This window comes from Rhinopithecus roxellana, chromosome 8 (assembly GCF_007565055.1).
Source record: "Rhinopithecus roxellana isolate Shanxi Qingling chromosome 8, ASM756505v1, whole genome shotgun sequence".
NCBI lineage: Eukaryota > Metazoa > Chordata > Mammalia > Primates > Cercopithecidae > Rhinopithecus > Rhinopithecus roxellana.
Genome location: NC_044556.1, coordinates 6203968 through 6220986, shown reverse-complemented (window position 1 = coordinate 6220986; position 17019 = coordinate 6203968). Strand labels below are relative to the sequence as shown.

The window sequence follows — 17019 nt, the reverse complement described above, 5'->3', positions numbered from 1 at the left end:
CTGGCCAATCCTTTTAGTTTCTCTTCTTGTATATATCAGATTTAGTTATTATTTACATAGCTAAAAGAATCTCGGTCTATTTGGTTACTTTGGTCACCTAATACTTGAACTATTTGGAAATAGAAAAGGACGTTTCCTGTTTGTTTAGCGGCATTCCAAAGGTTCTACAGACAGTGATATTTCACGACCTAGTCATAGCCTTGTCCATATCAAGTAGTTCAGGTGATGTCTTACCTTGGGTCCTCACACATTCTTAGTGCTTAGCTGAATCTTCTATTTTGCAACAGGGTCTTGCTCTGTCACCCAGGCTTGAGGGCAGTGGTGTGATCATAGCTCACTGCAGCCCCGATCTCTTGGGCTCAAGCAATCCTCCCATCTCGGCCTCCTGAGTAGCTGGGACTACAGGCATGCAACATCATGCCTGGCTAATTTTTTTTTTTTTTTCATTGTAGAGATGCAGTCTTGCTATGTTGCCTAAAGTAGAGATGTAGTCTTGCTATGTTGCCTAAAGTGGTCACGAACTCCTGTGCTCAAGCAATCCTCCCTCCTCGGCTTCCCAAAGTGGTGGGATTACAGGCGTCAGCCACCACGTCTGACCTCAGCTAAATCTTTTCTATCTTTGAAAATTCTACAGTACCCAATGTTTCCTAGAATTTAGGTGGCAAGCTGTATCATAGGGACATCTCATGCAGGAGGGGAAAAGGGTGAAGGCATGGCACATTGCAGAACAAGACTAGTAGTAATACTTAGGGGAGTCTTGAAATTTATGGCCGGGCGTGGTGCCCCACAGCTGTAATCCCAGCACTTTGGGAGGCTGAGGTGTGTGGATCACCTGAGGTCGGGAGTTCAAGACCGGCCTGACCAACATGGAGAAACCCCATCTCTACTAAAAATACAAAATTAGCCAGATGTGGCAGCGCATGCCTGTAACCCCAGCTACTTGGGAGGCTGGGGCAGGAGAATTGTTTGAACCTGGGAGGCATAATTTGCAGTGAGCCGAGATCGAGCCATTGCACTGCAGCCTGGGCAACAAGAGTGAAACTCCATCTCAAAAGAAAGAAAGAAAGGAAGGAAGGAAGGAAGGAAGGAAGGAAGGAAGGAAGGAAGGAAGGAAGGAAGGAAGGAAGGAAGGAAGGAAGGAAGGAAGGAAGGAAGGAAGGAAGGAAGGAAGGAAGGAAGGAAGGAAGGAAGGAAGGAAGGAAGGAAGGAAGGAAGGAAGGAAGGAAGGAAGGAAGGAAGGAAGGAAGGAAGGAATTTGGAAAGCCATTCCCAAGGGCAGGTAGCCCTAGATGATTTTCTAGGGAGACGGAAAGGCAATACTCATGAAGATAGTTACAAGTGGAGCCTGAAAGGGCAGCTGAACCTCTGGAGAGGCAGAAAATGGGGTACTTCTGTCCATCAGCACCACACTAGGAGATGTCTCTGCCCAGTTCCTGTGGGTAGGTGGGCCCTATATGTATGGAGTCAGGGTTGTTGTTTCTCTAGTTTGAGGAACTGAACAGAGATAGGAAGGACTATGCTCCCCATTGCCCCTCCCCAGCCCCTGGCACCCATTATTCTGCTTTCTGTCTTTACGAATATGATGACTCTAGGAACCTTACATAGTGAGATCATACACTATGTGTCTTTTGGTGACTGCCTTATTTCACTTAGCACACTGTCCTCAAGGTTCACCCACACTGTAGCATGTGTCACAACATCCTTTCTTTTTAAGGCTGAATAATATTCCATTGTGGGGGCCAGGTGCGGTGGCTCACGCCTGCAATCCCAGCACTTTGGGAGGCCAATGCAGGTGGATCACTTGAGGTCAGGAGTTCGAGACCAGCCTGGCCAACATGGTGAAAGCCCAAATTAGACTGGGCACGGTGGCTCATGCCTGTAATCCCAGCATTTTGGGAGGCCAAGGCGGGTGGATCACCTGAGGTCAGGAGTTCAAGACCAGCCTGGTCAGCATAGTGAAACTCTGTCTCTACAAAAATACAAAAATTAGCTGAGCATGATGGCAGGCACCTGTAACCCCATCTACTTGGAAGGCTGAGACAGGAGAATTGCTTGAACCCAGGAGGCAGAGATTGCAGTGAGCCGAGATCTCGCCATTGCACTCTAGCCTGGGCAACAGAGCAAGACTCTGTCTCAAATATATATATATATATATATATATATATACACACACACACACACATACATACATACATACATACATATATACACACACACAAAAATTAACTGGGCATGGTGGTGCCCTATAATCCCAGCTACTCAGGAGGCTAAGATGGGAGGATCGCTTGAAGCCGGGAGGCGGAGGTTGCAGTGAGCTGAGATCACACCATTGCACTCCAGCCTGGGTGACAGAGTAAGACTCCATCTCAAAAAAAAAAAAAAAAAATCCATTGTGGGGATGGAACACGTTTTTTTAAATCCATTTATCTGCCAATGGACATTGAATGGTTTCCACATTTGGGGCATTGTAAATAATGCTGCTATGAACACTGGTGTATAAATACCTGCTTGAGTTTCTGCTTTCAATTCTTTTGAATATATACCCAGAAGTAGGATGGCTGGATCATCTGGTAATTATATTTCTAGTTTGTTGTTTTTTTTTAAGAAGCATCATCCTCTTTTCCACAGTTGTGGCACCATTTGCATTCCCCCCACACAGTGCACAAGTGTTCTAATTTCTGCACATCCTCAGCTGCATTTGTTATAATATTTTTCTGTTTTTCTGTGTTGCTTTGCTTGTTTTTGTAGCAGTCACCTAAATGGATTTCACATCTTACAGTGCTCATCTGGTGAATAATCTCTCCCTCCTTCAGCAGTCACACTTAACTAGTTAATGTAAGTTACATTCACACTGAAACAATTCCAGCTTTCACCAGGGGTAGGAGGAGGGGCTTTGCTATTTGTCACTGGCACCCACCCTCCTATTTCTGACAACCAAAAATGTCTCCAGATATGACAAATGTCTCCTGGAAGACAAAAATCACATTCAGTTGATAACCACCATTTGGAGGTGTCATCTAATTTAATTCAGATTTTACAGTTACGCGGTCACATAGGGCATTTATTCCCAAGACCCTGGAGGCTCAGAGAGGTTTTCTTATTTATCCAAAAAGTAGCAAAGGTGGGATTTGAACCCAAGCGGTCCAATACCAGTGTCTCCTCTGTTAACTGCTCTGTTTCGCTGCTTATAAAGTCATCATGCCAATACAAGGTCGGGTGCGGTGGCTCACACCTGTAATCCCAGCACTTTGGGAGGCCGGGGCAGGCGGATCACTTGAGGTCAGGAGTTCGAGACCACCCTGGCCAACATGGTGAAACCCTGTTGCTACTAAAAATACAAAACTTAACCTGATGTGGTAGTGCACACCTGTAATCCCAGCTACTCGAGAGGCTGAGGCAGGAGAATTGCTTGAGCCCGGGAGGCGAAAGTTGCAAGTGAGTCAAGATCATACCACTGCGCTCCAGCCTGGGCGACAGAGCAAGATTCTGTCTCAAAAAATACAGAGAACAGAACTAGACTCCTAGGAAAGGGAAGACCTTTCACCCAGAGGCAAGGAGCAGGAGGCAGCAGGAAGAACCTCGACAGGGCTCCTGCCTTGAACCCCCTCTCCCTGCCTGGGCTGGTTTCCTCTAAGGAGACACCTGGGGAATCATCTCCCAGCAATGGGAAACCTCCCTGTTTACATGACAGGGTTGGTGGCCACACTGACAGCGGCCCCATCAATGCCATCTGCCTCTAGGACACTGTGGATATGGAGAGAGAAGGTGAGTGGGTAGATGAGAGGGTCGGAGGGAGGATGAGGACCAGGCTGTCTCTCCTGCCCACTCCTGAGGAAGCCAGTGTTTGTTCTTTTTTTTTTTTTTTCCTTTTGGGGCAGAGTCTTGCTCTGTTGCCCAGTGCAGTGGTGTACTGCAGTGGTGCAATCGTGGCTCACTGCAGCCTCCAACTTCTAGGCTCAAGCAATCTGCCCGCCTCAGCCTCCCGAGTAGCTGGAACTATAGGTGCATGCCACCATGCCCAACTAATATATATGTATTTTTTATGGAGATGGAGTTTCACCATGGTACCCAGACTAATCTCAAATTCCTGGGCTCAAGTGATCCTTCTGCCTCAGTTTCCCAAAGTGCTGGGATTATAGCCGTGAGACACTGTGCTTGGCCTGTTTTTTTTTTTTTTTTTTTTTTTTTTTCTGGGACAGGGACTTTCTCTGTCAACCAGGCTGTAGTGCAATGGTGCAATCACAGTTCACTGCACCCTCCAACTTGTGGGCTCAATCAATCCTCCTGCTTCAGCCTCCTGAGTAGCTGGGACTACAGGCATGCACTGCCATGCCAGCCTGCCAATATTTATGAGTGAGGCAGAAGACACAGAGGCTGCCTACACACAGTCCTCAGAGTCAAATCACCTCTCTCTTTTTTGGGGGGGGCCAGGGGACGGAGTCTCACTCTGTCACCCAAGCTGTAGTGCAGTGGTGTGATCTTGGCTCACTGCAACCTCCCACCTCCCGGGTTCAAATTATTCTCCTGCCTAAGCCTCCCAAGTAGCTGGGATTACAGGCTCGCAGCACTACACCTGGCTAGTTTTTGTATTTTTAGTAGAGACGGGGTTTCCCCCATGTTGGCCAGGCTGTTCTTGAACTCCTGACCTCAAGTGATCCACCCGCCTTGGCCTACCAAAGTGCTGGGATTACAGGTGTGAGCCACTATGCCTAGCCAAAATCATCTCTTGAAGACTAATTTTCTTTCCTTCCTAAAACTAAACCAATTGCAATCTTCCCAGAGCAGGAAACAAAATGCACAGTGGAAGGAAAATGGAAGAAGTGGACTCAGTGGGATTCAAGTCCTAATTACTCGCTGTGTGATCTGGGTCAAGTCACTTAACCTCTCGGAGCCTTGTCTCCTCACATGCCCAATGGGGATAACAGCACAGGGCTGTTGTGATGATGCAATGATGTGATCCACCATGTAGTGCGAGGGAACAAGGACTTAATAAACTCCTGTTACTGTTTTGCTGTTGTTGTGGTTGTTTTCTTTTCTTTTCTTTTCTTTTCTTTTCTTTTCTTTTCTTTTCTTTTCTTTTCTTTTCTTTTGTTTTTTTATGTTTGTTTTGAGACAGAGTCTTGCTCTGTCACCCAGGCTGGAGAGCAGTGGCGTGATCTCGGCTCACTGCAACCTCTGCCTCCCAGGTTCAAGCAATTCTCCTGCCTCAGCCTCCCAAGTAGCTGGGACTATAGGCGCCCGCCACCACGCCTGGCTAATTTTTGTATTTTTAGCAGAGACAGGGTTTCACCGCGTTGGCCAGAATGGTCTCAATCTCTTTTTTTTTTTTTTTTTTTTTTTTTTTTTGAGACGGAGTCTTGCTCTGCCACCCAGGCTGGAGTGCAGTGGCCGGATCTCACTGCAAGCTCCGCCTCCCGGGTTTACGCCATTCTCCTGCCTCAGCCTCCCGAGTAGCTGGGATTACAGGCGCCCGCCTCGTCGCCCGGCTAGTTTTTTGTATTTTTAAGTAGAGACAGGGTTTCACCGTATTAGCCAGGATGGTCTCGATCTCCTGACCTCGTGATCCACCCGTCTCGGCCTCCCAAAGTGCTGGGATTACAGGTGTGAGCCACCATCTGGCCTGTTACTGGTTTTTATTATTTATTATTATTATTATTATTATTATTAATTATTATTGTTATTTTATTATTACCTACCCTCGGAGCTGATGAGTGATGCTGGGGAAGAATGGTCATGTGTCAACTGTCTGGTGGTCCCAGGTGTTCCTTGGTCTGTGGTTTGGGCAGAGACCACTGCATCGAAAGGCAGCCCTGTGGAGAAAGAACCAGGTTGGTTATCCCAGAAGGAAGTAGAACGAAAAAAATTTTTTTAAATCTTTTCTTCTGGACTTGCTCTTCTTTCCATAGGAATCTCTGCATACTGACTCATTCATTTACCATTTCATTTATTTAATATTTATTTCAGACCCTCACTCACTCATTCATCCAGTCAGCAAATATGTCTTGAGCACCTTTTATGTGACAGCTGATTCTGAAACCAACCCCAGTAGTCTCATAGACAGTATTTATATATATATATAAATACTTGAAACTGACATTTGTTATTGTTTACCTCTTATTTTAGGTTCAGGGCTACATGTGAAGGTTTGTTATGTAAGTAAGCTCACATCATGGGGGTTTGTTGTACAAATGATTTCATCTCCCAGGTATAGAGCCTAGCACCCAATAACTATTTTTTCTGCTCCTCTTCCTCCTCCCAACATTTACCGTGAAGTAGACCCCAGTGTTTGTTATTCCCTTCTTTGTGTTCATGAGTTCTCCTCATTTAGTTCACACTTCTAAGTGAGAACATGCAATATTTGGTTTTCTGCTCCTGAGTTAGTTTGCTAAGGATAATGGCCTCCAACCCCATCCATGTTCCCGCAAAAGAAGTGATCTCATTCTTTTTTGTGGCTGCATAGTATTCCATGGTGTATATGTATCATATTTGCTTTATCCAGTCTGTCATTGACGGGTGTTTAGGTTGATTCCATGTCTTTGCTATTGTGAATAGTGCTGCAATGAACATTCATGTGCATATGTCTTTATGGTAGAATGATTTATATTCCTCTGAGTATATACCCAATAATGAGATTGCTGGGTTAAATGGTAGTTCTACTTTTAGCTCTTTGAGGAATTGCCTCAACTACTGCTTTCCACAATAGTTGAACTAATTTACACTCCCACCAACAGTGTATAAATGTTCGATTTTCTCCACAACCTTGCCAGCATCTGTTATTTTTTGACTTTTTAATCATAGCCATTCTGACTGTTGTGAGATGATATCTCATGAAACACATAAATGTGGTTTCGATTTGCATTTATCTAATGATCAGTGATAGTGAGCATTTTTTTTATATGCTTGTTGGCTACATGTGTCTCTTCTTTTAAAAAGTATCTGTTCATGTCCTTTGTCCACTTCTTTTTTTTTTTTTGATACAATGTCTTACTCTGTTGCCCAGGCTGGAGTGCAAGGGCAATCTTAGCTCACTGCAACCTCTGTCTCCTGGGTTCAAGTGATTCTCCTGCCTCAGTCTCCAGAGTAGCTGGGATTACAGGCATACACCACCATGCCCAGCTAATTTTTGTATTTTTAGTAGAGACAGGGTGTCACCATGTTGGTCAGGCTGGTCTCAAACTCCTGACTTCAAATGATCCACCCCTGCCTCAGCCTCCCAAAGTGCTGGGATTACAGTTGGGAGCCACCGTGCTTGGCCTTTGCCCACTTTTTAATGGTGTTGTTTGTTTTTCTCTTGTAAATTTACTTAAGTTCTCTGTAGATGCTGGATATTAGACCTTTGTCAGGTGTATAGTTTACAAATATTTTCTCCCATTCTGTGGGAAACTTACATTTGTTTTATCTGAGTTCCTTCCTCATTAAAGGACCCCCAGCTCTCTCAGAAAGTGTCAAAGAACAGAAACTCAGCAGATCATCACATCCAGATGATGAGATGCCAGACCCCTCCTTCCTCATGATTGCTTCCTGACCCCTCCTGATTTCCTGTTTTATTACACATAGTCACATTTCTTCCCTGCTATATAAACCTCTAATTTTAATTGGTCAGGGAGATGGATTACACCATACACGAAAATCAACTCAAGAGAAAGACTTAAATGTAAAACCTAAGACTATAATCTCCTCGTCGCAGCCGAGGAGATTAAAGCCTTCTTTGTTGGCAATAATGGTTGTCTCAGTGATTGGCTTTCTGTGTGGTGAGCAGCAGGATCTAGCCTGGATCCCTGGTGTTTTGGCAACAATTCCAAGTTTGGGGCACAGAGTGAGAAACAAGTCTTTACTGCCTCAAAAAGTTTATGTCCAGAGCAGAAAACCAAACACCACATGTTCTCACTCATAAGTGGGAGCTGAACAATGAGAACACATGGACACAGGTGGGGGAACATCACGCACCAGAGCCTGTCGGGAGTTGTGGGGCTATAGGGGAAGTATAGCATTAGGAGAAATACCTAATGTAGAGGATGAGTTGATGGGTGCAGCAAACCACCATGGCACATGTAACAAACCTGCACATTCTGTACACGTACCCCAGAACTTAAAGTATTAAAAAAAAAAAAAAAGTTTATATCCTAGTGGAGAAAGCAGACACCAGTTCATCCAACAGATAAATAAGTAATGTCCTTGCAGAGAGTAAAGGGAATTTTGAAGTCACTCTACCAATGGGAGAGAAGCATAATTTTCCATAGAGCCATCAGGGAAGACTTCTCTTAGGAGGTGATATTTAAGGAGGGCCCTGAGAGACGACAAGGTACTTATCACAGGGTAAGCTTGTTCATGATGGAGTGACCAATATATGCAAAAGCCCAGAGGCTGGAATAAACCTGACCCACTCGAGGAATTTCAAGAAGGCCTGAGTGGCCACAGTGCATTGAGAAAGCATGGCTGGGCCGACCGCAGTGGCTCACGCCTGTAATCCCAGCACTTTGGGAGGCCGAGGCGGGCAGATCACAAGGTCAGGAGATCAAGACCATCCTGGCTAACTCGGTGAAACCTCGTCTCTACTAAAAATATAAAAAAATTAGCCAGGCGTGGTGGTGGGCGCCTGTAGTCCCAGCTACTCAGGAGGCTGAGGCAGGAGAATAGTGTGAACCCGGGAGGCAGAGCTTGCAGTGAGCCGAGATCGCGCCACTGCACTCCAGCCTGGGTGACAGAGCGAGACTCTGTCTCAAAAAAAAGAGAGAAAGCTGGAGTGGCTTTCCAGAAAAAAAGAGAATGGCTGGAGTATAAGGCGAGACCAGCCAGTTAGCAGAGGTCAGACCTAATGAGGAGAAATAGGAGAAAGGATTGCAAACCAATGATATATGAAGTTTAGATTTTCTTGGAAGTGCAATGGAAAGTCACTGGAGGATTTGAAGTAAAGGGTGAGGTCTGTGACCAGGTTAGTATTATTAAGAGATAATTCTGCCAGAAAGCAAGGAAGTGCTCAAAGACTAAGGAGATGATATTACAAAGACAAAGAAGAGGTTATAAAGTCCTCAAAATCAGCCGGGTGCAGTGACTGACACCTGTAATCCTAGCATTTTGGGAGGCTGAGGTGGGTGGATCATCTGAGGTCAGGAGTTCGAGACAAGCCTGGCCAACATGGTGAAATCCCATCTCTACTAAAAATACAAAAATTAGCTGGGTAGTCCCAGCTACTTGGGAGGCTGAGGCTGGAGAATCACTTGAAACTGGGAGGTAGAGGTTGCAGTGAGCCGAGATCACGCCACTGCACTCCAGCCTGGGTGACAAAGCCAGACTCCATCTCAAAAATAAATAGATAGATAGATTCTTCAAGATAAGAGGCTATCACTTCAAACTATACTACAAGGCTACAGTAACCAAAACAGCATGGTACTGGTATAAAAATAGACACATAGACCAATGGAACACAATTGAGAGCCCAGAAATAATGCCACACACCTACAACCATCTGATCTTCAACAAAGCTAACAAAAACAAGCAAAGGGGAAAAGATTCCCTATTCAATAAGTGGTGTTGGTATAACTGGCTAGCCATAGGTAGAAGATCGAAACTGGGCCCCTTCATTACACCATATATGAAAATCAACTCAAGATAAAGACTTAAATATAAAACCTGAGACTACAAAAACTCTGGAAGAGAATCTAGGAAATGCCATTCTAGACATAGGACCTGGCAAAGATTTCATGACAAAGATACCAAAAGCCATCACAGCAAAAACAAAAATTGACAAATGGGACTTAATTAAACTTCAAAGCTCAACAAAGCAAAAGAAACTACCAACAGAGTAAGCAGACAACCTACAGAATGAGAGAAAATAATTACAAACTATGCATCTGACAAAGGTCTAATATCTAGAATCTATAAGGAATTTAAGCAAATTAACAAGCAAAAAAATAAACAACCCCTTGGGAGGCTGAGGCAGGAGAATGGCATGAAACCTGCAGGCGGAGCTTGCAGTGAGCCGAGATCGAGCCACTGTACTCCAGCCTGGGCAACAGAGCGAGACTCTGTCTCAAAAAAAAAAAAAAAAAAAAAAAAAAAAAAAGAAAACGAAGAAAGTATTTTCCAGCCAAGTGTGGTGGCTTACTCCTGTATTCCAGCACTTTGGGAGGCCGAGGCAGGCAGATCACCTGAAGTCAGGAGTTCGAGAACAGCCTGACCAAAATAGTGAAACCCTGTCTCTACTAAAAATACAAAAATTAGCCGGGTCTGGTGGCACATGCCTGTAATCCCAGCTACTTGGGAGGCTGAGGCAGGAGAACTGCTTGAACCCAGGAGGCAGAGGTTGCAGTGAGCCGAGATCGCACCATTGCACTCCAGCCTGGGCGACAAGAATGAAACACCTTCTCAAAAAAAGAAAAGAAAAAAGTATTTTCATCATGCATCTATAAGCAAAACTGGTCACAATTGCACACTGGTACACAACGCTACAATGGAACTGCTACACTGGTACACAATGTGTAATGTATTTCTTACCACGGATCCCAGTCTAAAAAGACTATATTAGCTCCTGCATCAGCTCATCCTCTGATAGACAGCACCTGCCTTCCTCCCCTCCCTCATCTCTTTGCCTCGTTCTCTCAGTACTGGGGGTCGCTAAGAAAGAGGGTGTCTCAGACCACAGGTGAGCTGGGTCAGAATCACCAGGGTCTTACAGACCCAGTCTGCCTAGGGTCAAAGCCCAGCCCTTCCACGTAGCAGCTATGTGCCCTTGGACAGGTTGTGCAAGTAACTGTGCCTTGGTTACCTTTTCTGCAAAATGGAAATGATAATAGGACGTACGTCCTATTATTCTCCAAGTTACGTTATGTTATGTTGTGTTGTGTTACGCTACGCTACGTTACGTTACGTTACGTTACGAGGATTTAATGAATTCATACCTGCAAAGAGCTTAAAAGAGTGCCTGGTCCATGTTAGTGTTCGCTGTTAGCTATTATCATTATCATGACTTGCTCTACCATAGCCCTTACCCCAGAGTGTAATTCTTTTTATGGTTAGGGGAAGGGGGCAATATGGGTTCAGAGTCACTGAGAGGGGGTGGATCAGAGCCAGAATAAGGACAGGAAGCCCAGCTCAGATTCACTGTGTGTTGAGGGCAGGGTTGGCAGAGCTGCAAGCGCTAGGACAAGTGTCCCAGAACAGGTCTGACAAAGGGTTAAATGAAGCAGATGGAATTGTTCAGGGTGAGATGAAAAGTCCAGGGGGGGTGGGGACAGTAGGCAGGCTGCCTCCCTGCAACGCAGTGTTTGTTTCCTTGACAGGTGGGAGGCCCAGTTCCACTCAGGTATGTGGCCAGACCAGCCAGGGCAGCCCCCTGGACCTCTCATCTCAGGCAGAGATGAGGAGAGGGACAGGGTGGAGTCCCCCAGCCCAGGATGGCCTCGGCCCACCTCCTCGCTCCCACCCAGGAGGGTCTGAGCCACTTTGGACAATGGGCTGAGTCCCCTGACCCCACTCAGCCCCACTGGCCCGTCCTGTCCCCATAGGGACTGCTGGAGGTCCTTGGGGGATGTTGGCATCAACTGCTCCTTTGTTTTGCTACCTGCCCTAGAAAGAGCAAGCAAAGGTCTCTCCTTCCCAACTGAGGAAAGGAAGATATTTTGCCAGGAGTGGCGAAGGAGGACTCCTGCTGCCCCAGAGGAAGAGGAAGGAACATATATCTACCCACACATGCACACACACAAACATTCATGCACACTCTGTCGCACTTATGCACACACAGAAACTCATTTGCATGCACGCACACACATGCCCTTACACATGGACACGCACGCACGAATACAAACACACACATGCACACACTCAAACTTATGTACATACACTCACACAGTCTCACACATGTGCAGATTCAAACACACTCATGCACACACTAATACACACACAAACGCACACATATATGTATGCACTCTCTTGTACATATGAACACATACACAGCTACACACTCACATGTAAGCATTCAAACACACCCACACATGGATGCACATGCTGAAAAACAAGCACACACTCATTCATGCACACCCACACACCTATGCACAGAGGCATGCACACAAACATTCACACACACATATTCACACACGCTTATGCACACACTCAGTCACACCTGTGCAAACTCAAACACTCATTGCACACACTTGTAGACACACAGGTGTATGCACACACGAGTATGCACACAAGCACTAAGTTGCACACTCGCACATGGACACGTGCACACACACACTTGCACACACTTATGCACATTCTAACACACACATGCTCATGCAGACACACACGAAGCACACACAGACACACAATCACACACTCATTCATGCACACCCTCACTGGGCAGGAACTCAAGTCCTAGAGCTCTGGGTTTCATCCTAGTTCTGCCCCAACTCGCTTCACTGAGCCTCACTTTCCCTACGGTTAAAGCAGAAACAGCAGCGTACACCTCTCCAGGCATTGCAACCAGGTCAGCCTGAGATGAGCTAGTCATGAATCTGTAACAAGAACCCCATCCCTCAAGTCTTAGCTTCTCAGTGAGGCCTTTCCTTGAACCCACTTTACTGGAAACAGCAACGTGCCTCACAACATACTCCAGCATCCCTGAGTCTCCATCCTGTTTCTTTTCTCCTTATTCCTTTCTTTTTTTTTTTTTTTTTTTTTTTTTTTTGAGACGGAGTTTTGCTCTTGTTGCCCAGGCTGGAGTGCAATGGCTTGATCTCAGCTCACTGCAACCACCACCTCCGGTGTTCAAGTGATTCTCCTGCCTCAGCCTCCCAAAGTGCAATGGCTTGATCTCAGCTCACTGCAACCACCACCTCCGGTGTTCAAGTGATTCTCCTGCCTCAGCCTCCCAAGTAGCTGGGATTACAGGCACATGCCACCACACCCAGCTAATTTTGTATTTATAGTAGAGACGGGGTTTCTCCATGTTGGTCAGGCTGGTCTCGAACTCCCGACCTCAGGCGATTCGCCCACCTCAGCCTCCCAAAGTGCTGGGATTACAGGCGTGAGCCACTGTGCCCGGCCCCCTTATTCCCTTTCTAACACTGCATCATGTACTTACTCTGGTTACGGTTTAAGGTCATCCCCCTTTGCTAAGAGCATCAGCTCAGCAGGCATCTTATGATTTGCTCACAGTCATCCCCTCATTGCCCAGAACAGTGCCTGCAGACAGTAGGTGCTCAATAAATACTCATTGAACAAATTGAATGAATGAATCTCTTCGAAAGTATTGACTAAAAAGGTAAAGGGCCCTTCTTGATAGAGTAAAACTGCAAAGAGGACCCTTCCTTGATATCAGTGTGCAAAAACTCACATCAAGGGACCTCCCCTCCACACACACACACACACAAAGAATAATGAAGAGTCCTTATTTTCCAGGTTGAGAAAGGAGGGGGATGTCTCCTCTCCTGGGAAGAGTGACAACATCTCTAGAAGCCAGGCATGAAAGAAGAGAATGAAAACTCCATCCGGTGTGGATTGAGACAGAGACCCTCCTCACTTCCTGTGGTTCCTCAAAAAATTAAAAATAGAGCAATGAGTCGGGCGCCGTGGCTCACGCCTGTAATCCCAGCACTTTGGGAAGCCGAGGCGGGAGGATCACTTAAGGTCAGGAGATTGAGAACAGCCTGGCCAACATGGTGAAACCCCGTCTCTACTAAAAATACAAAAATTAGCCGGGCATGGTGGCAGGTGCCCGTAATCCCCACTACTCAGGATGCTGAGGCAGGAGAATCGCTTGAACCTGGGAGGTGGAGGTTGCAGTGAGCCAAGATTGTGCCACTGCACTGCAGCCTGGGTGACAGAGAAAGACTCCATCCCCCCCCAAAACAAACAAACAGAACAAAACAAAACAAACAAACAAAAACTATGAGCTGAGCGTGGTGATTCATGCCTGTAGTCCCAGTGACTCTAGAGGCTGAGGCAGGAGGCAGGAGGATCGCTTGAGCCCAGGAATTGGAGGCTGCCGTGAGCTATCATTGTGCCACTGCTCCCCAGCTGGGTGACAGAGCAAGATCTTGTCTCTAAAATAAATAAATAAATAAATAAATGTAGAACTATCATATGATCCAGCAGTCCCACTTCTTGGAACACATCCTGTGAAAGGAAAATAAATCCTGAGACCCCCAACATCACTAAGCCAAAGAGAAAATTCAAGCTGGGAACTACATCAGACAAACCTGCCTCCCATTTCATTCCTAAATAAGATAGCTGCCAAGTTGTTTGTTTGTTTGTTTGTTTTTGTTTTGTTGTTTTAGACAGTGTCTCCCTCTGTCGCCCAGGCTGGAGTGCAATGGCACGATCTCGGCTCACCGCAACCTCCACCTCCCGGGTTCAAGGGATTTTCCTGCCTCAGCCTCCTGAGTAGCTGGGATTATAGGTGCGCGCCACCACGCCCAGCTAATTTTTTTTTTTTTTTTTTAGTAGAGATGGGGTTTCAGCATGCTGGTCAGGCTTGTCTTGAACTCCTGACCTTGTGATCCACCCACCTTGGCCTCCCAAAGTGCTGGGATTACAGGCGTGAGCCACTGCACCCGGCCAATAGCTACCAAGATTTAAAAAGCAACATACCTCCCTCAAAATTTGCCCACAAGGAAATTATTTGTGGGCCTCAAGATCTTTACCCTAAAACAGTTCTGTTGAGGTTCACCCTGGCCATGTAAATGAACAACTTATCTTTACAGATGCGGGACAGAAAGTCATCCCTCTGCTCGCCTGAGACAAATGTGTATCTGATTGCTTCGTCTGCCCTATTGTTTATGTAAAAATGCAGATTTATGGACCCAGACTAAGGCTTAAGTGTCTATTCTTCTACCTCCCTCTCATGTGTAAACTGTATTCAGTGAAATGCTGATCAATGACTCAAAAGTATCTGGGCACGGTGGCTCACTCCTGTAATCCCAGCACTTTGGGAGGCCAAGGCAGATGGATCACGAGGTCAGGAGATTGAGACCATCCTGGCTAACACGGTGAAACTGAAAATACAAAAAATTAGTCTCTACTGAAAATACAAAAAATTAGCTGGGCGTGGTGGCGGGCGCCTATAGTCCCAGCTACTCAGGAGGCTAAGGCACGAGAATGGCATGAACTCAGGAGGCGGAGCTTGCAGTGAGCTGAGATGGCGCCACTGCACTCCAGCCTGGGTGACAGAGTGAGACTCAGTCTCAAAAAAAGAAAAAAAAAGACTCAAAAGTATGCAACCATTTGTCTCTTACCTACCTATAACCCGGAAACCGGCCCCCACCCCTCCCCCCGCCCCCGCCACTGCCACTTCAAGTTACTCCGCCTTTCCAGACCAAGCCAATGTATTTTACACATCTTGATTGACGTCTCAGTAAGGAAGGAGACCACTACTACTCCTGCTGCCCTCCTCCTGCCACCTTGCCTAGTTCACAAGACAGGAGAAAAGAGAGAGAGAAACAAAAGTAAGATAAATAGCCAGACAACCTTGGCACCACCACCCGGCCCTAGGAGTTAAACAAAGTAATAATAACATCAACCCCCGGCCTAAACTACTTGCGTTATCTGTAAATTCCAGACACTGTATGAAAAAAGCATTGTAAAACTTTCTGTTCTGTTAGTTGATGCATGTAGCCCCCAGTCATGTTTCCCATGCTTGCTCAATTTATCATGACCCTTTCACGTGGACCCCTAAAAGTTGTAAGCCTTTAAAAAGGCCAAATATTTCTTTCTCGGAGAGCTCGGCTCTTAAGACGTGAGTCTGCCGACGCTCCCGGCTGAATAAGAAACCTCTTCCTTCTTTAATCCGGTGTCTGAGGAGTTTTGTCTGCGGCTCGTCCTGCTACATCAGGTCTCCCTAAAGTGTATAAAAGCAAGCTGCACCCTGACCACCTTGGGCATATGTCATCAGGACCTTCTACGGCTGTCCCTACCTTGGAAAAATAAACTTTCTAAATGGATGGAGAGCTGTCTTAAATACTTTGGGTTCACAATTGAAACAAAATCAAATCAGTATCTCCAAGAGACTTATGCACCTCCCCACGTTCATTGTAGCATTATTCAGAGTAGCCAAGATATGGAAACAATTTAAGTGTCCACTAATGGATGAAGAAACAAAGAAATTGTGGTTTATCTACAGTGGAAAAGTATTCGGTCTTTGAAAAGAAAGAAATTCTGTCATGTATGACATCATGGATTAAATGGAGAACATTTTATGCGAAGTGAAATAAGCCAGTTACAGAAAGGTAATTACCGCATGATTTCACTCACATGTGGAATCTAAAAAAGTCAACCTCACAACCGGGCACAGTGGCTCATGCCTGTAAACCTAGCACTCTGGGAGGCCGAGGCAGGCGGATCACCTGAGGTCAGGAGTTCGAGACCAGCCTGGCCAACACAGTGAAACCCTGTCTCTATTAGAAATACAAAATTAGGGCCGGGCGCGGTGGCTCAAGCCTGTAATCCCAGCACTTTGGGAGGCCGAGACGGGCGGATCACGAGGTCAGGAGATCGAGACCATCCTGGCTAACATGGTGAAACCCCGTCTCTACTAAAAAATACAAAAAACTAGCCAGGCGAGGTGGTGGGCGCCTGTAGTCCCAGCTACTCGAGAGGCTGAGGCAGGAGAATGGCGTAAACCCGGGAGGCGGAGCTTGCAGTGAGCTGAGAGCCGGCCACTGCACTCCAGCCTGGGTGACAGAGCAAAACTCCGTCTCAAAAAAAAAAAAAAAGGAAATACAAAATTAGCCAGGCATGGTGGTGTGTACACCTGTAACTCCAGCTACTTGGGAGGCTGAGGCAGGAGAATTGCTTGAATCCGGGAGGCGGAGGTTGCAGTGAGCCGAGATCGCGCCATTGCACTCCAGCCTGGGCAAAAAGAGTGAAATTCCATCTCAAAAACAAAAAAATGCTAAAAGAGTTGATCTGAAATGTTCTCACAACCTCGTAATTTTCCCGTGCCGGCACTAACCGAGACTCAAACTCCTCGTCATCGTTATTTGTGGGAATAGCAAATTTGTTTGTGCAGCATGACCCCTCTGTCTGCAAGCCTTCAGCCCC

The 17019-nt window shown here is 46.2% G+C and overlaps 1 protein-coding gene across 1 annotated transcript in view; it reads right to left on the bottom strand.

The window, feature by feature from the left end:
* Positions 1–17019, bottom strand: part of MUC16 (mucin 16, cell surface associated) — a 222716-nt gene that overhangs the window by 155039 nt on the left and 50658 nt on the right. Inside the window, exon 3 of the mRNA XM_030936547.1 lies at positions 5697–5810. Within this exon, the coding sequence (XP_030792407.1) occupies positions 5697–5810 (114 nt within the window). The remainder of the gene's footprint in view (positions 1–5696; positions 5811–17019) is intronic.